The sequence below is a fragment of the Podarcis melisellensis genome (genome assembly GCF_964234715.1).
Source record: "Podarcis melisellensis genome assembly, chromosome: 10".
Taxonomy (NCBI): domain Eukaryota; kingdom Metazoa; phylum Chordata; class Lepidosauria; order Squamata; family Lacertidae; genus Podarcis; species Podarcis melisellensis.
The window spans coordinates 52,176,338-52,204,312 of NC_138542.1; the positions used below are offsets into that span (position 1 = coordinate 52,176,338).

Consider the following 27,975-nt stretch of genomic DNA (forward strand, 5'->3'; position numbering starts at 1 on the left):
TACTTGGGACTTTGATCTGCATTGCCTGCACAATGACAGCTGGCATCAGATGTGTGCACTCTTGCCCAATGCATTATATAAAATTATGCCAATCACTTCCATATGCCTTTTTATGAAGGGGCAGATATCCGTGTTGCAGCAAAGTGCCAACACACATTCACAGCACACTATGCTAACAGCCTGTGTGTACACATACTTTGCTATAATGCAGCCACTACTGTATATATTACTTTAGGGAACATGCATGTGCTGTGACGTTTCAGACAGCACCTTCATTTAACAGCAAACAGTTTTGCATTCAGTTTTTTCCGTTGCTGTGGGGACCAAACTGACTGTAGGAAACTGCATGGGAGGGTTAACCACCGTTTATAAATTTTTATTCATTAAAATATTTTAATCCTGCCTTCAGCATAACATGCTGGAACAAGTGCATCTCAACTTTAAGCTTTGAAAAGGACAGATGGGCAGACAGGAGATATTCCAAAGGCAGTGTGTTCCAAAGTCTGGGTGCTATCACTGAAAAGGCCTTCCCTTGTGCTCCCGTCACTGCACCTCTGACAGGTAACAAAGACCACGACCTTGTGCAAGGATCTCAGTGTGCTGTTGTTGTTTTTTACATTGGGAAGGTTCTTTGATATCCTGACTCCAAGCCATCTGAGGCTTTAAAGGTATAGTAAGCTACAGTACCTTGAATTGATCTTGGAAACAAATAGGGAGTCACGGTAAACCCTAGCTAATGCACTCAGAACACTTTTAAGGGCAGGCCTGTTTAGAGAAAATGGTAATTAATCTAGATGTGAACAAGGCACATATATTTATTCCTGGAATTCAGAGCAATATTATGAGTTAGAATCACAACCTACCCCCATCATGGAAGCTAGGAAGCCATTTGAGTGGTTTATGGAGGAGAGTCTTTATCACAATTCCTTCCCTTTCTCTCTGACTTCGATGGCAGCCAGCCTTTACTTATTTTTGGTCTTTGACCACAGTCTTTCAGGAGCCAATGCTGATCCTTTGGGCTGATCCTTTTTCCCACCAGAAGCATCTGTCAGGTCTTATCTGTTCACTTTCAGAAGGGTGGACATAAACAGCTGTTTGTTAGGGCATATGTTGTTATGTTTAAAGCTAATTGATCTGGCACTGGCAAGCAGCAAGGAGAGCTTTGTGTGGCCTGGTAACATGTTAGATCATGTTAGTTCAAAGAAGATGTGGAAAACATGCCTATGCCCATTTCCTTTCAGCTGAGCTCTTTCTATCGGGAATAATAACCCAAAGTGAGCGAGAGAGACTTCCACCCAGCTCCCTACCATTAGGCAGAGTCTGGTGGCAACATCTTCCTGGCTTTCCCCCTCTGTGTTCCCACTACCTATGTTAACCATGGCCTGGCCTGTATACCACCGGTTGAAATGGGGGGAGGGATTTATTCAGTTCACATTTAAAGCCACATCAAATTTGCACTTTCTGAACCAGTATGAGAACCAAAGCATAACTACTGTATCCTCCAAAATTGACACCCAGTTTTATGTTGCAGTTCTCCAGCCAACCAATGTTTTTAAAAATGCATATATTAGGTGAAAGTGTGTAAAAATGAAAATTACACCCAAAATGCATTATATTGGGGAAAATAGCTTGTAAAAATGTGTACATTGGTCAAAACTGCATACAAAAATGTGTTTATTAGGAGAAATCCACAGTGAATTGCTGAAGAATTTTCATTAGGTTTTTTAAAAAAGGAAATCCACAACTCACTGTAAAAACGTAGAGAACAGAATTTAAGACTGGAAAAATTAGAAGCTGTGAGAATTGAAACTGACAGATATTTCTGTTCCTATCTGTAAATGGTGTGCCATCTTGTTCACTGCCTGAGGTAGCATCTGCCTGGAGCTGGCCCTGGCTCCAACCACTGGTGCATCCTACCTGAATCTTCACAGGTTTTGTCTGCAGCACACTATTCACTGTGCCCCAAAAATTAACTATGCTCTGCCTGCTTCCTTCATTCATTCTGTAATGTACAGCTGTTTGTTCATTTTGGAATATTTATAAACATTACAAAATACCATAGTGATCTACAACAATAAAAAAATTAAGCAAGTAAAAATAAATGAATAAAACAGTTCCCAACAAAAAAAAAATCTGTGTAAGCTCATCTTGGGAAACAATTTTTAAAAAGTTTATTGATTTTTATCTAAGGCACTTAATCGTTAACATTTCTAAACAGTATACATAAAAATGACCCTACAGAGAATAAAACAACAAAAAATAATAATAAAACCCAAACACTACCTTAAAATAATAATAAGTCTTTGTCATGAACCTGAAGTTCACCAAGGAGGGTGCCTGTCTAGCTCAGTGGGTGGGAAGGACGTCCATAGGCCTGGGCCCATAATGCTGTTAGCCTTTGAGAAATTGTGTACAGTGCTGGTGTCTGCTTAACTTCAATGGGGAGTGTAGTCCAGAAGAAGAAGAGTTTGGATTTGATATCCCCCTTTATCACTACCCTAAGGAGTCTCAAAGTGGCTAACATTCTCCTTTCCCTTCCTCCCTCACAACAAACACTCTGTGAGGTGAGTGGGGCTGAGAGACTTCAGAGAAGTGTGACTAGCCCAAGGTCACCCAGCAGCTGCATGTGGAGGAGTGGAGACGCGAACCCAGTTCACCAGATTACGAGTCCACTGCTTTTAACCACTACACCACACTGGCACAAGGCAGGCGCCACTGCACTTAAGGATCTAGTCTGAGCTATTTATGAACATATATGCTGTACATTGAATGAAATACCCATCTCCCCATACGTGGTTCCCCACCACCCTAAGAACAGCATGCATGTAGGCTGGGTGCACACTCAAAGCACATTCTTCCCTCAGAGAATTCTGGGCACAGTAGTTTGTTAAGGGTTGCTGGGAATTGCAGCTACAGTGGGTAAACTATAGTGTGCCCAGAATTCTTTGGGTGAAAGAATGTGCTTTGGGTATGCTTTAAAGGTATAGATTATTATTTCATAAACAATAAGTACAGTTCCCTTTCTATCAGCTGAACTTCCTTCCAACTGGTAAGATGCTGCCTGTTCACGACGACCAAAGCTCAGCATTAAGCGCAACTGTAATCTGAGCTCAGGACTGCTGCTGAAGTTTCTTCTTTTCCACTCTCTGGAATTTTCTGTCCGATGAGGATCAACCAAGAGTGGGAGGAGGAAAGTCCGCCACTTCTGGAGCCGCATCGTTCAGCACATCTGGAAGCAGTTTATGTGGCTCTCTCCACATAAACTCCAGCAGGGCAAGGTCTGGATTCTGGATAGCTACGTAGCAGCAAAGGAAGGAAAGAGAAAGCAGTCCCAAGTCAACCACAAAAGAATTTTGAAAGACACTTCTCCATCAAAGTACTTTTGCAGGAACTGCAGAGAACCTTCAAAACTCTCGACTGCAGGATTTCAACGGCGATCCCATGAAAGGGGAACTTCTGGAGTGAATGTTTACAGCACTGGACCATCCAGCTACCTAGGGAACTTGCCTTGCAGTTATTTCTTTCTGGAGAAAATTCCCTACTGCCGAGCTGCCTTTGAAAGGTAAAACATTTAATTCTGCAGGAAATTATGGCAGTCCCAATTTCCGTTTCTGCTCCCTCGCTGCACTCTCTAGTTTTGTCATACGATCTTGCAATTGTGTCTGGAGATCGTCAATATTCAGTAACCATTTCCCAAGTGTTCCAGTAAATGTATTAAAAGCAGTGAGCTGACATGATCTCATTTTCCAAAAATGAAAACTCCTGCCCCCCACTACACATATTAAACAAATAGCGCTGTGTTTTTTACTATGGGTCTGCTAAAGTTCAGATCCTAGATTTTAGAATCTGGTGCAAATTACACAGATTAAGGTTGTTTTGTGCGAAAACACTTGTAGCTTCAATGACTGAGGATGGTTTGGGACACCAGCGATGTTTTATTTACTTACAGTAATTATTGAGTAGAATTTACGTGCCTGAAAATGGAAAATGCATGTTTCTTTCGTGCCAAAAAAGAGGTTTCAGATATATGATATTTTCTTGGATCAAAATGAGTTAGTTCTTTGTGCATGTTACTGAAACCTGGTTGTGTATGCAGTTCTGAGAGCACTGTTCTACACAGGGATCTCTCCACACGGGGATTTATTTGTTTATTCTGGTGCTGAGCAAACCCTCCCAAATTATTCTATCCTTTCTTTTTGGACAACCCCCATGAGAATTACTTCATATCTCTCTCTCTCTCTCTCTCTCTCTCTCTCTCTCTCTCTCTCTCTCTCTCTCTCTGTGTGTGTGTGTGTGTGTGTGTGTGTGTGTGTGTGAGAGAGAGAGAGAGAGAGAGAGACAAAGAGAGAAAGAGAGAGAGTCAGAAAAAAAATAGAATTTACAAAAATAGAACAAAATAAAAGATTTAAAATCCAGATAAGGCTAACATATATTGTTTTTGTTTTTACTAAAACAACTAAAAAAAAGTAAGCATTATTGATTAAATTAAAAATAGGGAGATTCATGTCAGAATGAAATTATGCCCTTAAAACTAAGAATCACCACAATTGTCTGAAATGGATTCCAGATATTTTGGGGTAAAGCTGGGGGCCTTCACTGCAAAAGGAAATGCTACCTTCTAATTTGTGAACTGATAAGTTCCTTGTAACAGAAAGCTTAATTTTTCCTTCTGCAATATTTCAGGGAAAAATTCTCTACAGATTTGGGGAACATGTAATTACAGTACCGATGAATCACCATAAGAGACAATATCATCTTATTATAGAAAAGAAAATATAGGATCATAAAAAACTTTCCAAATGAGAATTATTTTAAAAATACATACTTTTATGGCTAGAGCTGTGGCAAGTAATGTCATCTCTGAGTAATTTTTTTATTTCCTTTAAATGGTGGCTGAATCTGATGCTGGTTAAATAGCTGAAATCAATGTAAACACAGACCCAAGCAATTATTTCCAAGCACAGTTCTTCCAAAGCACCTACTCTGTAGATAAGACACAAAGCTGAGATTCACAACTACAGGCCTCTATAAGCATAGATGGCATTATTCAGTCTTGTGAAGGCCTTTCATGATCCCCCCATGTTTTTTTTCCTTTACAGAACTTAGTTAAAGTGAGTGGTTGCTAGAGGCAAAGGATAGAGTTGAAAGAATTAAATGGAACTATGTGGGGGTCCAGCCTTAGAGAAGATGTTCTCTGGGGAGTTGTTCTCTGGGGGACTTTTGCCTTTGTTATGAGAGAAAAACTGCTCTTTTCCCTTAAGAGCCCATCCTTTTGTAGGTTCTCTATCGGTAGGAGAAAATAACAGAGACCAACCAGAGAGTATTGAGAAGCAAAGCGGCTGGTAAGCCTGATCTTTATTAAAGCTGTTGCAACAGGGTGCTCCCACACACACACAGGAGGGGGAGGAGGGACCCCAAACCATGCGCGCAAGCCCTTATATATACATTTAAAATTGCCTGCCCTGGAGTCCAAGACCACCCCCAGAAACATCATACATACATCACAGAAGGGGTGTGGCCCAAGACCACCCCCTTAATATATCAGAGAAGGGGCAGAAATCTGGGTGTATTGTTTCTTCCTGTCTGCCAGGTTACCTGATTGGATTATCTGGGCATCCTGACCACTCTTTTGTTATGATAACTACTCAATTCCTGAATCCAGATCACAGGTCTACACATATCTTAAATGTGCCCTTTAGACAGGATTTGTGAAAGAGACAATGGGAAGATTTCCCATTTCCATCAACCTTGCAGAGAAGTATTTGAGGTCATTTTGGGAGAAAGAAAATGGTTTCAGGACTTTTCTGTAGGTTTCAGACATGTGGTTTACATATTTGTATGTGTTTGCGTGGTGCATTTATGAACATCTATTAGACATCACCTTGCCGACAAAGCTCTGTATAGTTAAAGCTATGGTTTTCCCAGTCAGTAGCGATGTATGGAAGTGAGAGCTGGACCATAAAGAAGGCTGATCGCCAAAGAATTGATGCTTTTGAATTATGGTGCTGGAGGAGACTCTTGAGAGTCCCATGGACTGCAAGAAGATCAAACCTATCCATTCTTAAGGAAATAAGCCCTGAGTGCTCACTAGAAGGACAGATCGTGAAGCTGAGGCTCCAATACTTTGGCCACCTCATGAGAAGAGAAGACTCCCTGGAAAAGACCCTGATGTTGGGAAAGATGGAGGGCACAAGGAGAAGGGGACGACAGAGGACAAGATGGTTGGATAGTGTTCTCGAAGCATGAGTTTGACCAAACTGCGGGAGGCAGTGGAAGACAGAAGTGCCTGGCGTGCTCTGGTCCATGGGGTCACGAAGAGTCGGACACGACTAAACGACTAAACAACAACAACAACAAATTATATATATATAAGACCTTAAAATTCTTATAACACCTTATAGGAGCGACTGTTTCTCTCTCCCACCTCCTGGGCCTCAGATATGTTAATCCAGTGTGCCATTGCAGTCCTCAAGCTATATGGCATCTGTAGTTAGATCCTCTACATGTCTCGGTATATGACAGATACAGGGGTTACCTGACTGTGCATAACTATCAAAAGAAAGGTGGCTGATTCTCAGAATCCCCACTCAAAGTTGTAGCTCCCCTTATGGTACAGTTCTCAGACTCAGGCTGAGACTAACATAAGCTCAGGTTTTGCTGTATACAGAGACAATAAATAAATTGGTTCAAGTTTAGATATATCAAGTCAAAACAAATCCATGTATCACTCTCACAGCTCAGGTATATATAGTCGGGCCATAAGCTGGACCATTTTGCCCCATGGTTTATATTAAGGGATTTAACAGAGGAACAAGAAGATTGTGCAGGTGAGGGTAATGGATTCAACCCATATAGAGTAACCTTGCATGAATTGGAAGAAAGCAGATGTGGTAGGTATTGCACCACAGTGAGGGCTCAGAAAGATGTTCGTGTCTTTCCTACATCTTCTCAAAAAGGACCACTTCACATTTGTGGCTCTATTGAAGAATAAGACCAAGTTATGTTCTTTTCCTTTCTTTTAATGGCAGAGGGTTAAATGCATTGAGTTTGCTCCTGGAATGCACCTCTACCTCTGCTGGGTAGATTTAAGATGCTTTCCATTCAAGTCAAAGGCAAAACCTAACGTTATTGGGGTTTCAGCCAGTAACATTTAGTACATACTAAATGTACTTATACTAAATGTAATTTAGTACATACTAAATGTACATACTAAACATTTAGTACATACTAAATGTGGATTATTTTTGCCTTCTCATCTTTGTCTCCTGTTTCTTCTTTCGACCACAGATTGAGACCAAAAGAAAGGACCGTATGGCTCTCTTACGAAAAAGTAAGACACCTTTGGGGGCGGAGAGTTTATTTAAATAATTAGATCCCTGGTTTGGAACTGAAGTCTGTAGAGGAGTCCCTGCTAGTGGTAGGGGGGGGGGGGGAGGTTGGCAGCAAGGCAACAGTGAGCAGCATCTGGTGTTCAGTATCAGGACCTGCAACAGCACACTGAGGGAGCTAAGACCTTCCCCTTTCCATCTCATGCTGCTGCTTCCAAGTGGGATGATGAGTCAGCCTAGTAGCAGGAGAAGCAAGGGAAGGAGGTCAGAATTGGCCATCTGCTAGTCTGGGAATCAGCTGCTGCCACCCCATCCTGGCTGACTCTTCACGCTAATCAATAGCAGCAGATTGCCAGGCCAGTAGCCATTTGTGGCCAACTCCCATGCTCAAAATTGGTGGCAGCCAAAACTGGCTGGTGAGGAAGAAGGTAGCTAGTAGCAGCACTGGCAAGTCTGGGGGTCTGGATGCTCAGGGGCAGGGGCTCCAGGCCCGGCAGGTGGAGGAGCCAGGAGCCAGCAGAGCAAGGTAGCTGCTGGGGTGCTGCTGTGGCCTGTTATAGCTATCGCTCTATGGCTGGCCTCGTCTATTCATCCACTGCCTCTTGTCATATTGTACTTTGCAGCACCAACTGTCCTTGGCCAAGCAAACTGTAGTGTGATGAGACTCTTACGTTTTTATTATATGTAGGAAATCTATCAAGGTTTACTCGATGGAGTAAACCTCATCGAGACCAGCTGAAATACACTAAAGTCCCATCAAATTCTGAGTAAACGTGCTAAGGATTGTTGCTGTGAATATATTATTAACCAGCTTCTTTTCCATTTCAGTTAATCAGATCCTACTGTTCCTTCTTGTTTTGACTCTCTGTGCTATTCTATATAATAAAGTTCACAAGATGCCATCTACCATGCTCAAGAATGATCCAGGTAGGCCCCTATAGTTAGAATCTGTTTCTTTTTGTACATTGCCAAGACTGAATAATTTCTGTTTGTAATACAGGATAATAGAATCCATGCTTCTGTCGCTTTCCCTGTTGATATTGTTTCTGTACCCTTTTCAGCTCTTGGTGGCTGACAATATTTCAGGCCTTGTTGCCATATTTCCTTATACTGATGTTCTTACATGGGATAAGAAAGTGACTTCTGCATAGGTGTGAGGGCAGGTACAATATCAGAAGGAAATACAGCAGCCAGGAACATCAGGTATACGAAATGTAACAAACCCAAGTGGCACATTAGGAGATAAACATGCCAATTTCATTTAGGCTGTCTTATTGTTTGTTTGTTTGTTTGTTGATTTATTTATGCATACATACATTCTATACCACCAAATCAATAAAAAATATATTATCAAAGTGGTGTGCATAAAATCAATATGAAATTAAAGGTAAAAGCATAAAGAAGCAAAGAACAGAACAACAGAAAGCAGGGTCAAGTGGCAAGGTAACCTTGTGTAAATAAAAATGTTTTAAAGCGGCATCTTAAACTAAATACACCTGTCTAATATACAAGGGCAGTGAATTCCACAAACTTAGATACTCAGATAGAACTGACTTTCAGCAACACTGTCAGGGATTCTTTAGCTGACATTCTTGCATTGCAGGCAGGAAGATTAGATGCCTCTTGGGGTCCCTCCCAGCCCTAAAATTCTATTATTCTGCGAACACTACTCTCTACCCCACTCTTTAAGGGACTTCCATAAAGTGCTAGTTGTAGCAGAACGATATAAATTGTATGTAAGAACACATATGCTGGTGGCTGTTACTCTTTTTATTGTTATTCTTACCAGTTGATTTGGAGAGCCCTGAGGAAATGGAAGAAGAAATCCCTGTGGTGATCTGTGCTGCTGCAGGCAGAATGGGTGCAGCGATAGCAGCAATCAGCAGCATTTACAGCAACACCGATTCCAATGTCTTGTTCTACGTAGTTGGGCTAAAGAATGGCATTCCGCATATCAGGTGAAAATAATGTGATGGGGAAATACAGGGCTCAATTCTGTGCTTAGGATACGGCCGCTGAAGAGCCATGTAACTTGGATGCCCACGTGGGAATGGCTGTGGAAGCAGAGCAGTAGGAGTCTTGCTGGGATGCTGTCTAAGCAGTCAAAAGACGATGAGCTGTTTCCTCAACTCACGTTCTAGTATGTGACAATGCAGGGAAAAACTATGTCTAAAGCTTAGTATACTGGTGAGCCAGCTGAGCAAGGGGCGGAAGATCAAATATCTTAATCCCAGGACCTGTTGGAATTCCATATGGAAGGTCACACCAGTAAGCTGAAACGTTGGACACTTCAGGTGACTGAAGAATGTCATTTGGAGCGCAGAGTTTGGAAGGGCTTAGAAATTGCCCGTAATATTTTCTCCCACTATTCCATATTCCACCATATTGCAGAAAAAGTACCGTGTGTAGAGAAATGGAGTGGCAATATGACCAGGGATAAGGGGATAGAATGAGCAGCAAGGGATGCAGCAAAGACACTCATCGCTTAAGCTGTTCTGTCATATATTCCTTTTTCTCTCTCTCTTTTGCATCTAGAAAGTGGATTGAAAATTCCAAGCTGAAAGATATAAGGTTTAAAATTGTGGAATTCAACCCCATGGTGCTAAAAGGGAAAATGAGGCCAGATGCAGCACGGCCTGAGTTACTTCAACCTGTGAGTATGCAGACGTCCGTAGAATGGGGGTCTCCAAACTTTTTGGGCCAGCAGGCACATTTCAAATTTCTGTGGGCACCAGTCGCAAAATGTCTGCCCTGGGGCACATAGCATAACACGAAAGGAGAGGAGTACAGTTATTGCTGCTCCCTTCCCAACAAGCTAATTGTTTGTGGTGGGAAGTTATCTATGTTCTTCTGGTCCTGGTAGTGGAAAACTATTAGGCAGTGCTGTTGCTGCCTAATAATAGCAGGCAGGACCAGGGAAAATATACACAGTCATGGTCTCTTGTACATACAGCACGTGTGCGTGCACACACTCCCTGGACACATACAAGCCACAGACACACATGCATCTCTGTGTCTCTCTCACAAATGCAAGCACTTCACATATAAACAGCCACACATACATATCTCCCTCACTCTCTTCTCAAATGCATCTTTCCCACTGTGTCTTACATAGATCACACATACACAAACTGCACATGCATCTCTCTCTCTCTCTCTCTCTCTCTCTCTCTCTCTCTCTCTCTCTCTCTCTCTCTCTCTCTCTCTCTCGCCCCGCCCCCTCTCTCTGCCCAAGTGCACACAGAGATCATAACTGAGCACACCCTCACCTCATCCAGAAAAGCCCCTCCAATCTTCCTGCAACCAAATCAGCCTGAAATATCAAAAAGATTGACTGGGAGTGCCCTAAATCTCTGCTGCATACTGCCTTCATCAGATCACACACCTGTGAGTGATGCTGGGACAAAGAAACAATGGCTACTCTTGCTTTCTGAAAACACAAAGGCTGGTTGTTATCCAGATCTGCTTTCCTTCCACCACTGAGGATTGGAGAGTTCATGTTTTTCAGGCAGTTTAGAGTCCAATAAACATTATTTTTTATAACTTAAACCAGCAAAACACACAGACACACCCCTATGCATTATGTGTTATTATAATGCACTCTACCCCCAACAGGATATTGCTTGAATGATGAATATTTTAAACTGGGCATATGAAATATAATGTTGAATGTCTTCTACTTTGCTGACTCCCTTTTTAATTTCAACAGCTAAACTTTGTGCGGTTTTACCTCCCTCTGCTTATTCATGAACATGAAAAAGTGATATATCTCGACGATGATGTGATTGTGCAAGGTAAGTTGTTTGTCCAGAAAAATAAGCCCTAGAAGGTTGAAAATCACAACCAAAGCCTATATTCTGTAGGTCTATCATCACCAAAAATGAGATCTGGAATGGATTCCTTTGCTCAGCCCTGTGCCCCAAATTTTGAAAACAGAGGTAGTAATGCTACCAGAGCCGCCTTTCCCATAGGGCTTAGTGGTGCATTGCGCCAGGGCGGCAGCCTTGCAGGGGCTCACCAGCAAGTGGGGGAGCTGTGCAGCTTTGCCATCGGCCTCCCCTTTCCCTACATGCCCACCAGCTGCGCCCTGCCAACCGTAAGGCTGGCAGGCATGCAGCTTCCCTCCCAAGCCTTCTTGGGAGGAGAGCGATCCCTACAGAGGCTTAGGAAGGAAGCTGAGCCCCGCCAACCATAAGGCTGGTGGGTGCGCAGCTTCCCTCCCAAGCCTCCGCGGGGATCGCTCTCCTCCTGCAGTGGCATGGGGGAGAGTTGGGCCCCCCGATGGCTGGCAGTGCGCAGCCGTAGCCACCCCAACACTATCCATGGTAATTTGGGGGTGCTGGGTGGATATTTGCACCCTGGCACCACATCTGCTAAAGCCGGCCCTGAATGCTACACACTGAAATCCTTCGAGGGTAGCAGGTTTTTGCATCAGAAACGGGTGAGCAGTAAAGACAGCTAACATGGTAATGAGTACAGACTTATGGGGCTTCTGAATAGGCCTGGCTTTTCTTTAGGTGACATCCAAGATCTGTATGACACCAAACTAGCCCGTGGGCATGCGGCAGCTTTTTCGGATGACTGTGACTTGCCTTCCACTCACGAAATTGTGAGAAGCATCGGAATGCAGGTAAGAAGTCCTTGCAGCACAAAAAAACCTCACGTATTTCCCGACTCATTCTCCTGAGTTCATATTTCTTCCCACGTCTTCCTCACATTAATCTCTGGGACCTGAGGGGGCAGGCATTGGAAAAATTTGATTTCTGGTCCTGCACTGGTATGAGGGAGGCAGGCTGAGAAAGCTGCAGACCTTCTGGGATAGCTCCATAAAAAGCCTGCAGAAAATCAGAGGTTCTTGAACAAGGTGTTATCAGCACAATGGGAACGAGCTATTTAACTGACTTTCAGGCTGCATAGCCTATGTGACTCTTTATTACTAGCATCAAGCAATGGATTCTGCAATTATATTTTATTTTCCATGTTCACAATGTTGTCTTTCAATCTCTTGTGACCCACCATGATATAAATCCTAATAAAATAAAAATAAATACAAGCTAATAAACTTGCCTCCCCAAGTCCCTAAACATGTCTTCTGTTCTCTTCCTCCACTACCACCTCCTGCTCTGAAAACCTGGGACATGGAATGAGCTAGTACCACTCACATATATAAACTTTTGAGAATATCTAGGTTAATTTATAGTAATCACATGTTTTGTTCTTCCCCCTAGAATACCTATATGGGGTTTCTGGACTACCGAAAACAAACAATCCGAGATCTTGGCATAAGTCCCAGCACATGTTCCTTTAATCCTGGTGTCATTGTTGCAAATATGACGGAATGGAAGCACCAACGAATCACAAAGCAATTAGAGAAATGGATGCAGAAAAATGTAGAGTATGTATAAACAGTGCTCTCTCTCTCTCTCTCTCTCTCTCTCTCTCTCTCTCTCTCTCTCTCTCTCTCTCTCTCTCTCTCTCTCTCTCTCTGTCTCTCATATCCTCCCTGGGTCTGGTGTGGACTAGCATACACACTGCAAATTCTCTGCTTGGTGTTCACAGCAGGCTAGCTTGGGTGTTATGCTTGTGCCACCGATACACTCAGTATTTGAATGGACCATTAAAGGTGATCATTGTGATAGTTTTCTCATATGCACCCTAGGAGGATGGTACTCTACATACAAGTTGTAGGCTGAATCGATTCTGATGTTGTTGCTTTTTAAATCTCAGTATCATCACAAAAAACCCAGTTTTCAAGTCAATGATGCAACAGACTAAAGCCACCCCAGGGTATTGTCTAAAGGCACATGAGGTCACCAGCTTCCTGAAGCTAAGCAGGTCTGGGTCTGGCCAGTGCTGGCTGTAGCAACAACTCAGGTTCCAAGTTAGAAGAGAAGCAGTTTATAAATGCAAGAAAATTAAATCAGCTTCCTTTACTTCAGCACATCCTTTTGGAAGGAAGGAATATGCTCAGAGAGCTTATCTATGATAGCATTTATACTATCATGTAATATTCCAGTCTTGCAATCTTAAATGAAAAGGAATCTTAAGCTTCAGTTACACAACTATTTCAAAAGCTCTTCTCATCTAAATGAATTGTGCTGTGCCTTGCTATTCATTGAAAAGGTATTCTAAACAGATCTTTCAATTCCCGTCGATATATTTTTCAGAGAAAATCTGTACAGCAGCACTCTTGCTGGAGGTGTGGCCACTTCTCCAATGCTCATTGTATTCCATGAGAAATATTCACATATTAATCCTTTATGGCATATCCGACATCTAGGTAAGTTTGAGACTTGAGCTGTGCAAGCTGAAACAAAAATGCAAAAGGCCTTTAAGGGTTCCTTAGAATGATATTGTATGAGCACCGCAACCCTAGAGTTATCCGCGACTGGACCTAATGGTCAGCGGTCCCTTTGCCTTTTTACTGCCAACCTAGCAGTTCGAAAGCATGTCAAAATGCAAGTAGATAAATAGGTACCACTCTGGCAGGAAAGTAAACGGTGTTTCAGTGCGCTGCTCTGGTTCGCCAGAAGTGGCTTAGTAATGCTGGCCACATGACCCGGAAGCTCCCTCGGCCTATAAAGCGAGATGAGTGGTGCAACCCCAGAGCCGTCCGCGACTGGACCTAACGGTCAGGGGTACCTTTACCTTATCTGTATAGTTTGAAGCTGTGCAGACTATAAGAGACAGCACATACATCAGATTTCTTCTTTGCAAATTAAATCTGTTGTTCTCCAAAGGCTGTTGTTACAAATGGGGCAGGGCATGCGTAGGGAGATGAAATCCTGGTGCACATGTACAGCTTTCTGGAATTATTTAAATATAGCTATGGATTGTGAACTAGCCATAGTTAAGTATTTACTGTAATCCTGTGCCCACTTATCTGGGAGCAAGTCCTGCTGAACTCAATGGGACTTACTTCTGAGTAGACATGGATGGGATGGTGCCACAAATGACAGAGCATTAAGCAAGTGTTTATGATGGACTGGAGGAAAGCCACACTATTTTGTTTAAAGAGTGAGGAGTTTTCCAGTAAGGGCTATAAAAATCTATCTAATTTCCCCCTCTATAGGCTGGAGTCCAGATGCCAGGTACTCAGAGCACTTTCTTCATGAAGCCAAGTTACTTCACTGGAATGGAAGATACAAGCCTTGGGATCACCCTAGTGTTCACACTGACCTCTGGGAAAAGTGGTTTGTTCCTGATCCTTCAGGAACTTTTAAACTGATCCGTCCTAATAGCTGATGCTGTCATTTACATTTTTAAAGGATCAGGATCAGTCATTTGCAGCATGCACAAGATACTTCACTCTATGCAATATTTTGCGATGCGAGTTCACCTCCTTTGTTGCATATAAAGCTGCTGCATAAGTCTGTAACTAAAAGCATGGCTCAAAACGAAGAGTTTGTTGGGGCCCTGATGAAACAATCACAGTTTGGGGAAGCTTCAAGTCATGCCATTAGGGCTACTAGGCTTAGGGAAAGTACTTTATAAAAACAGGGACTACATTTTAAGTCATACTCTGTAAATAAAGTTTGTTTCTTGCTGAGAGACCAAATACTGTTTCTTGCAGACTGTAACACTTTTTGAATAAAAATAAGGTTTACCTTAAGTATACATTATGAAGTCAAACTAAAACCAAAATTAAACATCCGTTCTTTTATTTATTTCAAATAATTTATCCATTTCTTCTTTTCAACAGCACAAACAATTCAGCATTAAGACTTTTATTAAACAATGCCACAATTAAGCACCAGAAGATACTGCAACAATTCCTGGTTTGTTTTTTTGCAAGAAATTGGCAGATCAGAAGTGTTCAATACAATTTTTTAAAGCACCATGTTTGACAATAGACGTGCATTCACATTTCATTAACCTGTTGGTATTCTAATGGATGCTCTTTTAAGTAAGATGTTCCCTTTTCACACTTAACTAAAGTTACTACTGAGCTGTCCACCACCTGTGGCAATATAGCTTTGTTAAAACTAAAAATTGTTTCAGATCCCTGATGCAAGGCACTTCAAGCACTTGCAAGAAAGTGTCCATGTAAACAGCGATACATTAAAAAAACCCTAAAAAACCCTAAGGCTGTAATCCTGAACACACTTACTAGGGAGTAAATCCCACTGAACACCGGAGGGCTTAATTCTGAATAAACATGCATAGGACTGTGCTGCAAGTGAATCATTTTATAGATTGTTGACCAGATAATGAAAAGTTTCCACAGCAACTAACCGACATGATCAGAACCGGAATATACACCTCAATCTTATTATTTTTTAAAAAACAACAATGTTGTGTTTGTGGATTAAAGCACATGATTTTGGAGGGAAATCACAAACATGCTTATCTCTCAATGAGCAGCAAGTCAAAACACTACATAAGGTTCAAAGCTGCTAGCAAGCTATGGATCTACTTTAAATTGATCCACTCAACCCATTGTTCCTGATCCAAACACACACAAGACATTTTTAAATAAATCCAGCTGTTTGTGGTATACTTAAATAGTGATCTAGACTATGTACACATTATGGAGACACAGTTCTTGCGCATAATTCAAGTATCCGAAGCACCTAATCAGCAGATGATCAAAACCTCAGTTTGATCCTCTTATTGCTTTTACTTTTAAGCCATCTCTTCCCCACTTGTGACAAAAAGGAGGTGCGGGGAAGGGAGAAGGAAGCAAGATATTGGGCACAGACAGAACAAACACTCCCAACATCAATGTAAGTTTATCCAAAGACAATGAGCATGATCTACTTGCATTGTGGGCTCAAAACTTGCAAGCAAAGAATTCCAACAGAGCTAAAACGGAGGCTGTTTTCTCCCTCCTTCACTTGTGCATACAAGGCAGTGTGAATGAATGTTAGAGGGGAAAGGAACACATCTCCTTCACTTATACCCAAACTTTTGCAAGGCATGGAGAGAAGGGGCTCAATAGATCTGTGGAAATGCACAGAGACTTCCCATTTCTCCCAACACCGTAGCACTGCCTGTATGAGTGCCCATGAGTAGGAGGGGAGGACAAGGCAAGCTTACTGAAATCTTCCATATGCAGGTGCTGTGTCTGCAATGCAATGTCATTGTGCCCCAAACCATTAGGAAATGTTTTGTAGGTGGGCAATTATGTCCATTTCCTAGGGTAGGCTTGTAACTGCCTGAATGTCACACCACCATCGTTTTGGCCACCAAGATGTGGAATGTGATGTTTCCTAAAAATGAAAAATGCTGAATTCTGGTGAAGCTTCTTCAGATCAACCCTCTCTTGCCCCCAGTCATTTCCAATGTTTTTGTTCTCCTGTGGCATGTATGTATTTTAAAAGCCTATACAGTGGTACCTTGGTTCTCGAGCAGCTTAGTTGTCGAACAAATCGGCTCCCGAATGCCGCAAACCCGGAAGTAAGTGTTAAAGTTTGCAAATGTTTTTCAGAAGCCGAATGTCTGACGCAGCTTCTGCTTGAGTACAGGAAGCTCCTGCAGCCAATCAGAAGCCACGCCTTCATTTTTGAACAGTTTGGGGAGTTGAACTGACTCCCGGAACAGATTAAGTCCGAGAACCAAGGTACCACTGTACAGAGCATACATATTTCCTTCTTAAGGTGGTTCTCTATTGTGGCCAAAGTTCTCTTGAAACACTAAATCAGGGTTGGGGATCATGTGCCGTTCAATTTATTGTTGGGCTACAAGTCCAATCATCCTGGACCATTGGCCATGCAACCTGGGGTTGATGGGATTTGGATTCCAAAAACATCTGGATGACCACATGTTCCCTAGCCCTAAATCCCCACCACTATATCTTTCCATTCCAAGATCTACACTACAAGCCATTCCCCACCAGCAGCTCAACCTTCAGAGGGCAGTCAGAAGGGAACACACAAAATGTGGCGGTTATAGCATTTCCCTCCATCTTCCTGAGATAAGTGGCTATGAGACTGAGGTATTAAACTCTCAGAAGCATGTGCACAGTCTCCTCATACCTCTCTTCTTTACACACACACTTTTCTCTCACACACTAAGGAATTGTTCACACATGCATGTTTATCATGGGCCATCAAAGACAATACACTGGAGGCAGGATTTCCACTTCTCACAAGGAAAGCTTTTTAGGGCTGAGCCAAAAGTAGTAAAGGGAGGACTGAACAAAGGCATGTGCTAGGATAATCTTAGATCAGAACTGAAAGAAGTGCTACAACTTTCAGTTGTTTTACAGAGATCCCTGTGAAAGGCTGTTAAAATGTTGATTTTAGAATCCCTTATGGGCCAAGATTATCCTCAAAATCTTACACTAAGGGGAACCCACTTGCTCTTAGTGACATCAGCAAGCAGTCAAATCTGACCGGCTGCACAGCACTGTAATGTCACCACATCCAGTATATAATCCCTGATTGACTGGGATCACTTGAGGGTGAATGAAATGGAGAGAGCGAAAATGCCAGCTGAAATAGCAGCAGATATTAATCAACAACAACAACAACAGGATGAAGGTGCTTGGCCCCCATAAAGTAACAGAGGATAGACCTGGTGATCATTTGGTCCAACCCTTATGCTTTTCAATGGCGGCAGGTCACACATTCAAGTGGCAGTAGTCAAATGATGTACATACATGCCTGCACACTACTTTCTGCCATAAAAGCAAGACTCCTTCAAACCAGAGGCAGGCCTACAACTGTGTGTAACAGATTTGCTGGACAATAACTTGCTATGTCACTTCCAGTAACAATGTTAGATCTACAAGCAGCTTTCCCTCTCCTTAGATGGACTAACACACGTATGAAATATCCCAACACATGAAGGGATAGGTTAAAAAGGTACGTTCACAGACTACATTACAAAATACAGATTTAAAACAAAACAAGCAAAAAAAGTTTTCACCAATGAGAAGTCAGTTTTCTAAAACTGCAGCTATGGAACAATTTAAATACAAAAGTCTCATACAAAATAAGAAAGAAAGAGAAAGAAACAGGGAAGCCTCATCTCTTAAAAAACATTTTCTTTAAGTGACCTGATTCATAGGTCTAAATCTACAAACACAAATGGTTATCATAAGAAAGAACGAAGAGGTAAAATGCTATTTAAAAATGCTTCAGTTTGAGAACTGAGGTACCATTCTTGACGTTTGTATTTTAAAAAACTCCTGCTGAAGTTACGCTTGGCTTAAAAGGCAGCCTTTAAGCATTGCTTCCTTCTTCCTCTTGTGGTCTAGAATTCCTGAAATCTGGAATCTGATCTGTGAAAGATTGTGTCATCCACTGTCCATTGGGGACATCTCCAAAGGAAGATCCACTGCTGTACTCTGCACTGGTTGCTGCAGGAAAACAAACCAAAATGACTTAATCCTTTAGTTGGTGCTCTGGCTGAAGGAAGAAAAGGCATTTCCCCAAATGTGCTGGTTACAGATTTTGCCCACCAGGGGGCATCCATCCATCTGTTTGACTGTAGATGGTGGGTGGCTGAGGGTAGCCACCTCAGGAAAATGCTAATCCAGACATGTCCAAAGTCCGTTTTGGGGACCTAATCCGGCCCGCCGGATGATTTAATCCGGTCCCCGTGGCAGTATATGTCCTGGGGTAAAATCCTTTAAAAAGCTCAACAACTTTGGGGTTAAATCCTAAGAAAAGCTCAACAACTTTGGGGTAAAATTGTAAAAAAAAAAAAAAAAAAGCTCAGCAACTTTGGTCGGCCCTCACACATATTCACTTCATCAAATTTGGCCCTCTTTGAAAAAAGTGTGGGCACCCCTGTGAGTCTAACCCATTCCCCACCATGAAATTTTCAGCTACAAAAGCCAGCCAGTTGTTATTCATTTAAAAAAGAAGTTAAACATGTACAACTTAAAGCAACTAACTTACTCAATCCATTTCATTAAGAAAACAATTTAAAAAAAACTAAAGATGGCCATATTTTAGCCAATTTTATAAGAAAGCAAGTGTGCTTCAAGAATTCTATGCCTTCTTCCAAGGCATTCCTGTCAGTCTGTTTTCCACTGGAAGAGAAATATTTGCCCATCAAATGCCCCATCTTTGGAAGGGAGTCTCACATTGTGCTGACAATAATTATTGGGTTAGTGCCATTACTTTTTATTTGTTTTTTAGACGGCATTTTAACAAACAGTTTTGATCTTATGCAGCTCTGGTTCTAATATCTGGTTTAGTGCTCACTGCTTCATAAATGATTGTTTATTGTATCTGTAGTTTCATTTTTATTTGTGAGCCACTATGAGAATCACTTGGGGCTGAAGAGCAAGATAGAAAATAAATGGAATTAAAAAACACAACTGGCACTTAAAATTTGTATTTTGTTATTCTATTTCACTAAAGATGATAAATAAGTCAAATAATCATGAATAACTTTTTGGATTTTGGATTTGCTATTTCTCACTAATTTACCATGTCCCCCAACAGTCCCCCTAGATCCTCTGGCATTAGCACTGCTGCTGCTGTGGCCGCTGCTCCTTATCATCATTATTATCATCATTATCTTACAAGTGATAAATTGAGAGAGGGAAAGACAGAGAAAATATATGGCAACTGAAGAGGCTGAATTTTACTTACACAGATTTATACATGATTCTCTATGTCGGATTTTAAAAATAGATATAAAAAGTTACATGTGAATGCAGAATGTGACTTCTACTTTATAACACCTTAATAGTTTATACTTTTGCATTGAGTTCCAAATGCAGTGTTGCACTTGTCTAAAACAAAAGAAATTAATAGAACCAATCCTAATTATCTTCTGCATCAGGGAACATGGATTCAAATGAAGAGAATACAAAATATTCCCTATACTCTACCTGTTCCATTTGAAGGGAAGTTACATGGTTCACCATCCTCGGCTGTTTTTTCACCATAAGCACCCCCGTAAGCTGCTTCATAACCCGGATCATATTTTTCTTCTTTGACAGCCATTTTCTTAGCATCCTCTGAAGAAACACACACACACACATACATTGAAAGCTGAAATCAAATCTCTAACCAGACATGAACAAGTGGATATATGAGAAACAAAAATGGAATATAATATATGATCACAGTGGAGAGACCTTAATATGGACATGGATGGAAAGAAATAGTATGATACAATATGGAGTAATGTTGGTGTGAATCAATAAAAAGAAATATGGTTAACACTTATAAATAATTACAGTATTTAGGGGACCTATCATGGACTTTCCATGCAACAAATGAAATGATGACTATGAGACACTGTAACTTAAGAGGAAATATTGTTTAACAGACAGTGAAGTAGATAGTAGTTCATATTGACGATGGTTTTAAATAATTTTATATTCTTTCTGTACATGACCAGTACAGTGGAACCTTGGTTCTCAAACGGCTTAGTTGACGAACAAATCGGCTCCCAAGTGCCAAAAACCCAGAAGTGAGTGTTCCAGTTTTGGAATGTATTTCAGAAGCTGAACATCTGATGCAGCTGTCGGTTATTGTTTCTGTGGTGCCTGCACCATTCGGAAGCTGCACCTTGGTTTTAGGAGTTGAATGGACTTCTGGAACGGATTAAGTTTAAGAACCAAGGTTGCACTGTAGATTGAAAATTGGAAGTCCCTCTTTTGTCATTTTTGCTAATGTTTCTGTTTCTGCTTTCTTTGTTTTATCTCTCTCTTCTCTCTCTTTATCTCTGTTGCCTCTTTCTCTTTTTCTTCTTTTTCTTGTTTTGTATCTTAGGTAGCTGTAACCTTATTGTATTATGGGGAAATCTCAATAAAAACCTTATAGAGAAAAATAAATCAGATTTCAAACTCTTGACTTGAGCATATGAGGAGTCTTTCAATAGGATAACACTGTTATCCTACTCAGAAGGCATATTCTGATTATATTCTTATTGTATATGATTAAATAATATCCAGTATAAAATAGAATTTTAAGGAATTACAAGTTATAAGACCTCCAAAATGTATTAAAAACTTTCTATTTGCTCTCTTGTTAAACTGTTTAAGGAATAGTTTCAAAGAAGAAATCATGCATAAGTTTAGGACACTTTTGTTTAAAATAGGTCAAAACTGCAGTCTTCCAGTTACAGCACTGAGCAGCTGCCCAGGCCCACTTTATTTTTCTCATGTGAATTAGGTCTTTTCAGCAAATCCTGGTTATTCTGGGTTCATATGCTATACCTTGTGCTAGCTGCAAGTCAAATGTGTACTGCACTTCCTGGACCTCTGCATTTGACGCGACACCCTTCAGCTGATCCCTTAGGTCTTTCAGCTTGATGTAATAATGAACTTTATCTTGTGCACGAGGAAACTGAGCACATCTTGCACTGGATGAGGGCATAACATAGCAAAGCTGTAAAAAGGAAAAAATATCAAAACAGAAGGCAATGTTAAATCAGAAGCCTCCAAACTGGTAGAGCATTTTTAAAACACAAACTTTGTTTCAAAAACTTCCATTATCTCACTCACAGGTAGTGAAATCTTAAATTCTAAGATAATAGTTTTGAATAGAAGTGTTTTTTTCTCCATCAGTGCAAGTTTATATCAATTCCTTCTTCCACAAATGGTAAGATTCTGTGTTTTTATTTCATAACCACGACAGGAACTTACTGTTTCTGTGTCTGGAACCTTATGTGGCTGGAGTCCAAATTCCAACTTTTTAACCTTTACTCCAAAAACCTCTTTGCTGAAAATGTCATAAATGCCTACAGTAAAATTAAATACAAATTGACTGTTAGTCACAATACAATACCAGTGAAATCAATATGCAGAAATCTTGTATATAAAAGGCTCACATTTTCCATTAAAAACTGCTATTTTAGGTTGATACTTCTGCAATTTTTGCACCAGAATCCGTCCTCCTTCCCGAAACTCTTTGCTAAAAAGTGGGAGGAAAATATTAAGTTATATAACAGGCCTGGAAATACCAATGATCTATTTACGGAATTCCAACTTGACCCTACCTGGAAAGGTCCTTGCTCCCTGGTGTTGTCCTTTCCACCATGTTTGTAAACCCGATACCATATTTATGTGGCAAAGTGTGGTCATCCATATGATTCAACTGTTCTTCACTTAACCCAGACAAAAAGAGACACTTCCCTGTGGAGGCAGAAAATATATGATTCTTATAGTTTGAGTTACAATGCAGTCAACTTCTTATCACTGCTCAGGCAACCAGTACTTGAACACCATGTCGTTTTTGGCTCTCTTATTGTGTGTTTCCCACACAATTTGCCTCTGATGTTCTTGGAAGGAAGTGAGATAACAGATCTTCTCCTGTATTATGTCACCGCTTGGCATTTTCCTTTTAGCATTCATGCTGAATATGCACTATTCTACATGCTCACATTTCACCCACGCAGCCATTCACTACACTTCTTCCAGCAAAAGCCAAATCTTGCCCACGATCTCATTTCTCTAGCCCTTCTACAATCAGAAAATGCAGAATTAAAACTGCATTCTTAAAAGTTTCAAGAGATCATAGAAGGTGGAACTTACAGAAGTGGTTTCCAGGTCCTGGGTAATGATGGCCTTTGTAAGCTGCCATTAAACCTGGATTTATACCAATCTAGAAAACAAAAGAACAATTAAATCTTCTAATCTGTTGCATGGAATAACTTTGGATACTTTTTATGCCCTGAATGGTTTAGGACTGGGTCATCTACAGGGCTGCCTTTTCCTGGATGAGCCTGCCCACCTATTTACATTATGCTCCTATGTGTTTGGTTTTATAACATGGTTTTAATGCATTGGTTTTAACTATCTCTATTTTCTTTGAATATATTTTAATGCTACTAGTAAGAGAGGACCGCTGCTGCTTTCTATTTCTGTTTTGGCTGTTTTCATATTCTTGGCAAAGGACGTTTCAAAATTGTTAAGTTGTGATTTTGTTCTGTTAGCTACCTTGAGCTTTTTTTGAGGAATGACAAGATACAAATGTTTTAAATAAATAAAGACCTGTTTACCACTATTAATTGCTGAAGCAAAGCAGGGTATGGAACTAAAATGTGAAATATCTCAGAGACGACTTTCACGTTCCAGAAAATATAAAGTTAATCACTTCTCTCATCCGCTCTTACAGATCTGTTATAAATACTTGAAATGTTTATGACAATGGGAAACCACTGTGCTAAACCGGGGGAAAATACTTTAAAACAGCTAAGGAAAAAGCAAAAGTGGAAATAGACCTCAATTATTTGTTGGGAATAAGGAAATATCAGAAAGTGATCACTTTTTGTTCCCAGCCAATCTAGTAAAATGATCACTTGAAACAACAAATGACCCTCTTCTTATCAATTAAAAAGAAAAAAAGGGGGGGAATGATAAATTATCCTCCTGGAGAAACTCCCAGGGAAAAACATTAAACTGTAGAGCCAAAAGGTCATACAAGAGGAGGAGGTTTGTAACATTTCTATACAGAGCCCAAATCTATACAAGGGAAGAACAGAATGCTATTGTTGCAACAGACTAACACAGACATCCCTTTTGGGATTTACTACAAAGTTGCTAACTGAACTGGCTGCAAAACAGTTATCTACAGATAAAACTTTCTTACATCTGACTTACAATTACAATATCCAAATTGAAGGTCAGTATATCAGGAAGAGTTTTGGTTAACAATTCAGCTTCAGATACGCCATTAAAACGATCTACTTTCCTTTTGACTTTAAAAGTATCTGTGATTTTTTCTTGTTTGGCTTTTGATTTGGCAACTTTAGCAGCAGGTTTCTTGGGTTCAGAAGTTTTGTTTTTTCTCTTTCTTCCTTTAACAGTTGCTGTAAGACAAAAGGAAATTACTTTTATTATGTCTTTGGAGATGACAAAATACTACTATTTAATCAGAGATGATGTGAAATGTTACATTTAAAAATCTATTTCTAACTTATAAAATATCTTTCAGCTAAACATGCCATCCAACAAATATTCTCAACGAAAGTTGGAAGAACTCCACATCTTTCTAACTTATCCATCCCATTACTGCCCTGAAAAGAGCATCAGATCGCTCTTGCTGTTAATATTTATCTTTGGATAGATAAATATATTACTAGAAACCTGCTGGTATACATGAAAGAGGGTTTTTAAAATGCCTTGCAAATGAGCTCTGAGCATCAAAACTGACCCCAGTGCTCATTTCTGGAGAAAGGACACAATAAAAAATTACTTGAGAAATCTTAAGGTTATTCAAGTTTAGTTCTAGAGGCTGCTTTTACAAATAAATTCAATTTGCTATATAAATCACAAGGTTGCAAGAAAAGTTTGATTGCATCAAAACTTTATTTTGTGCATTATCCTAAGAAATAACTTAGTAACTACATGGCAAGCAATCATATAGTTATGTTGCAAACTAAGAAGTTGCATTATTAAATGTTATCCAGAAATGAGTAACAATATCCAAGAATTGTAAGGGGATTGGTAATCTACTATTTTAAATATTGATGTAGAACAATCAAGTGAGACTAAATTTGTAATCTTTAATACAACATGCTGGCCAACCAGAAAAAAGACGGGATCAGTTTCTGAACTACAAAACGGAATAAAAAGGATTGCACTGACAATCTGAGATTAATGTAATGCATGTATGAATACTATGATATGGACAGGTTATGCAACTTGTTCCTGTAACTTTGACATTTACCATTTACTGTATACAACAGAAATGCAAGTTAAGTATGTTCATGTAAACTGCTGCTTAATCAGTTATTAGAAAAAAATGTGCAAGCTCAAGCTAGATGTGTCCACTCTTTTCTCTTACTACAATATTTTAAAACTGTAAAGAAAAGGGCACATTTTCACAATAAGCATTGGTTCAGGTCAGCAAAACCACCACTCTGAAGAATGAAGCTATCCAACTGTTTTCAGATATTATAAAAGAAATATGTTCCTGCATATTTCCTTAAACATTTCAATGAAAAAATTGAGACACCTTGAACAGGTTCTGGAACAAAGTCTGATTCCAAAGGCCCCTGAAGTGTTTCCTCTTCATTCATCATCTCCATGTTTGGAACTCCAGTCATCATTTGATGGAATGGAAAAGGATAAAATGCTGGTTGAAGGGCAGTATAATGTCTTTAAAAAATAATAATTTAAAAAGGTTAAATTTAATACCATTTCAAATTATAAATTTGGAACAAAATTTCAAGTAGTATTTGACATGCATTTTCAAGACGAGTCTGATGGATTTCTTCCATGTTTGGCAACAATTCTCATCTTATATAATACCGTATTTCTTTCCAAGAAAAATCCAATTAATTTTTTTAAAAAATGTTGCCAACAGCCCATTTGTGATATCTATTCTATTAACCTCCATTCTGGAAGTATCCCAAGTTACCCATGAATAGTTGTGCTTGCTTTTTGTTTGTTAAATATATGATCAGAGTGATAACAGGGTTGATTCTCAAAGTCTAATTTAAAGACAAACGATTTGGAGTTATGTTTCCTGTTTGCATGATTTGGGAAAGCACAAAATACTGTCAACTGCTAATCAAGTCAATGTGTCCCAACACAACATGCTAACCTGGTTCAAGCACTGAAAAACCCTACAAGCAGAGTAAAAGAAGTTACAACACACACTGAAAGGAACCACTTTCACTGACACCAATTCACTGAAAGAAAGACTGTAGAGCAGAGGCAGGGCATTTGCCTTGCATGCAGAAAGCCCCAGGACTCAGTCCCCAGCACCTCCAGATTTGGTTGGAAAAGTCCCAGCCAAAGAGAGCAGCTGCCGGCCAGAACAGACCATCAGATGTATCAATGGTCTGAGTCAGTATAACACAGCTTCCCATGAGACTACCTATGCTGCAAATAAATTTTTTTAAAAGGTACCAATATGCTCATGCAAACTGCTGCTGGGAAAACCTGCTGTCATGGGTCAGATACTAGTTCCTATCTGCAGTTGAGTTCATAGACATGTCCCATATGCCGATTATTTTAAGAGTATCTGAACTGGACCATTGCTGTTGTACTATAAAAAAGGAGAAACAACTAGAATCCTCAGCTCTACCCTTATACTTATTAAGGCAAGTTAGTTTCCACCTTAAGTGTAATTGAAAGCGGGCAAGGAAAAACCATCCTTTCACCACTTTACAACTAGCATAAAGAAGCAACTCATCCTCATTATTTGATCCTGAATACACACCCGTAGAAAGGATAATTGCTTTCCAAGGTAATAGGAAGAGTTTTGAATACACATTTCATGGAGGCCTAGTTCCACATGAACTGCTTCAAGTTGGTAAGCCTGTTTCTGGATTGTACCATTTCACACTGCAGGTGGAAGATCACTTCACTACACACTCTTAAATTACACCAGTCCTGTGCCCTTACTTGTAGAAAAATTAGAAGCCAGAGACTTCAAGCCTCTTGCTGACACACAAGTTTTCTATGTATGGGCACTTTTTGATAATATGAATCATGCCAAGCCCACCCACCCGCCCACCCACTCTGCTAGCAGCTATGTATGTATGTGCACATGTATATGCACAAAACATGTCTCTCTCATATCAGTCTCTGCCTTCCAACAATTTGCCTTCACTCCTCCATTGTCTCCCGAGACAGATGGACACCAACCAATAAGTATATATGTGTGTTTGTAAATATTTATAACCCACCCTATAAGCAAAGGATCTCAGGGCAAGGTGCATGAGAATCATTTTTAAAAATTGCAATCAACAACAATAAATACACACACACATACAGGGGAGTCATGACAGTAAAATGTGTACTGTGAGCGTACCTAACAGATCTTACTCCAATATTACACATGTGCTAGTAAGTATATATAATTGTGTGTGTGTGTGTGTGTGTGTGTGTGTGTGTGTGAGAGAGAGAGAGAGAGAGAGAGAGAGAGAGAGAGAGAGAGAGATGCAGCCCTCCACCCTGTGTGCATCTGCCTATGTATCAGTAATATAAACACGCATTATAGATAACAATACAGAGGCGACCCAGAGCCTCGCTCACTCCCCTCTCCACCTTCCCATTCCGGGCTCAGGCCTTGGCCTGCCTGTGGCAAGAGACCCTGGCCTGGAAGCCTTTTGTGCTCGCCGCAGCCTCCTCCACGGCAGGAGGGGAGGCGCCCACGGTCCCCTCCGGCCCCAGAGGGCCTTGGAAGCCCCTCCTGCCCGCCCCCGGCCTCCTTCCGCCCCATCTACCTGGGGCCGGGCTCCTCGGCCTCCATTCCCGAGCGCTGGCGTCTCCCCGACGCCCACCTCCCCAGCTAGCGAAGGCCCGGCGAGAACTCGAGGCCTAGTCAGCGCCAGCCGAGCCCAACCTCCAATACCCCGCGACCCCCGTCAAGGCCCCTCCCCCTCCCCCCACAGCTCGCGCGCTGTACCTTCTGCCGCCGACTCTCTCTGGTTCCGCGACGCCGGCGTGGGCTGGCCGGCCCACAGAGACAGGAAAAGGGTAGACTGACACGCGGCGCGGCCTACCGTAGAAATCCGGGATGGAGAAACGGGGGGGCTACGATTTCAGCGACGTAGGAAGCTTGCCTTTGCACCGTTGGCCGACGTGGCTCGGCGTCGCCTGGTCTGAAGGGTAGCAGCGCTCCGGAACCGCGGGTGTCAGGCTGGGTTCTCTCTCGCAGCCCTGCCCGGGTTTGCTAGAGCAGTGTTTCCCAAACTTGGTTCACCAGCTGCTTTTGGACTACAACTCCCATCATCCTTAGCTAGCAAAACCAGTGGTCAGGGATGATGGGAATTGTAGTCC

General features: G+C 41.1%; 2 protein-coding genes across 4 annotated transcripts; one reads left to right on the forward strand and one right to left on the reverse strand.

Annotated features, from left to right (window-relative positions):
- The first annotated feature begins 3,148 nt into the window (after positions 1–3,148).
- On the forward strand, positions 3,149–18,183 carry GLT8D2 (glycosyltransferase 8 domain containing 2). 2 transcript variants are annotated; one of them, XM_081928796.1, is made up of 11 exons: positions 3,149–3,562; positions 5,279–5,342; positions 7,288–7,330; positions 8,157–8,255; positions 9,118–9,286; positions 9,864–9,981; positions 11,038–11,122; positions 11,846–11,958; positions 12,557–12,723; positions 13,496–13,608; positions 14,401–18,183. In XM_081928796.1, exons 3-11 carry the CDS (start codon positions 7,312–7,314, stop codon positions 14,571–14,573), a joined length of 1,056 nt encoding a protein of 351 aa, XP_081784922.1. In that variant the 5' UTR covers positions 3,149–3,562; positions 5,279–5,342; positions 7,288–7,311; the 3' UTR covers positions 14,574–18,183. The 2 variants fall into 2 exon arrangements, with proteins under 2 accessions (XP_081784922.1, XP_081784921.1); XM_081928795.1 differs by lacking the exon at positions 5,279–5,342 and having other exon boundaries at positions 3,152–3,562.
- On the reverse strand, positions 14,973–27,867 carry TDG (thymine DNA glycosylase). 2 transcript variants are annotated; one of them, XM_081928792.1, is made up of 10 exons: positions 27,602–27,867; positions 25,199–25,341; positions 23,842–24,050; positions 22,774–22,843; positions 22,239–22,374; positions 22,071–22,153; positions 21,886–21,980; positions 21,457–21,628; positions 20,122–20,250; positions 14,973–18,633 (listed from the first exon to the last, which is right to left on the reverse strand). In XM_081928792.1, the coding sequence occupies exons 2-10, from the start codon at positions 25,290–25,292 to the stop codon at positions 18,497–18,499; spliced, it is 1,125 nt and encodes a 374-aa protein (XP_081784918.1). In that variant the 5' UTR covers positions 25,293–25,341; positions 27,602–27,867; the 3' UTR covers positions 14,973–18,496. The 2 variants fall into 2 exon arrangements, with proteins under 2 accessions (XP_081784918.1, XP_081784917.1); XM_081928791.1 differs by lacking the exon at positions 27,602–27,867 and adding an exon at positions 27,420–27,575.
- Positions 27,868–27,975: the final 108 nt, after the last annotated feature.

Excerpts from the sequence above, each read along its gene's own strand:
- GLT8D2 (XM_081928796.1), top strand. Across the intron at positions 9,287-9,863 it reads AATGGCATTCCGCATATCAG|AAAGTGGATTGAAAATTCCA; the intron begins GTGAAAATAATG and ends TTTTGCATCTAG. Across the intron at positions 11,123-11,845 it reads CGATGATGTGATTGTGCAAG|GTGACATCCAAGATCTGTAT; the intron begins GTAAGTTGTTTG and ends GCTTTTCTTTAG.
- TDG (XM_081928791.1), bottom strand. The coding sequence starts at position 27,445 with ATGGAGGCCGAGGAGCCCGGCCCCAG. Across the intron at positions 22,844-23,841 it reads TCAATTTGGATATTGTAATT|ATTGGTATAAATCCAGGTTT; the intron begins GTAAGTCAGATG and ends TTTGTTTTCTAG. Across the intron at positions 21,629-21,885 it reads AGGTTCCAGACACAGAAACA|CTTTGCTATGTTATGCCCTC; the intron begins GTAAGTTCCTGT and ends TCCTTTTTACAG.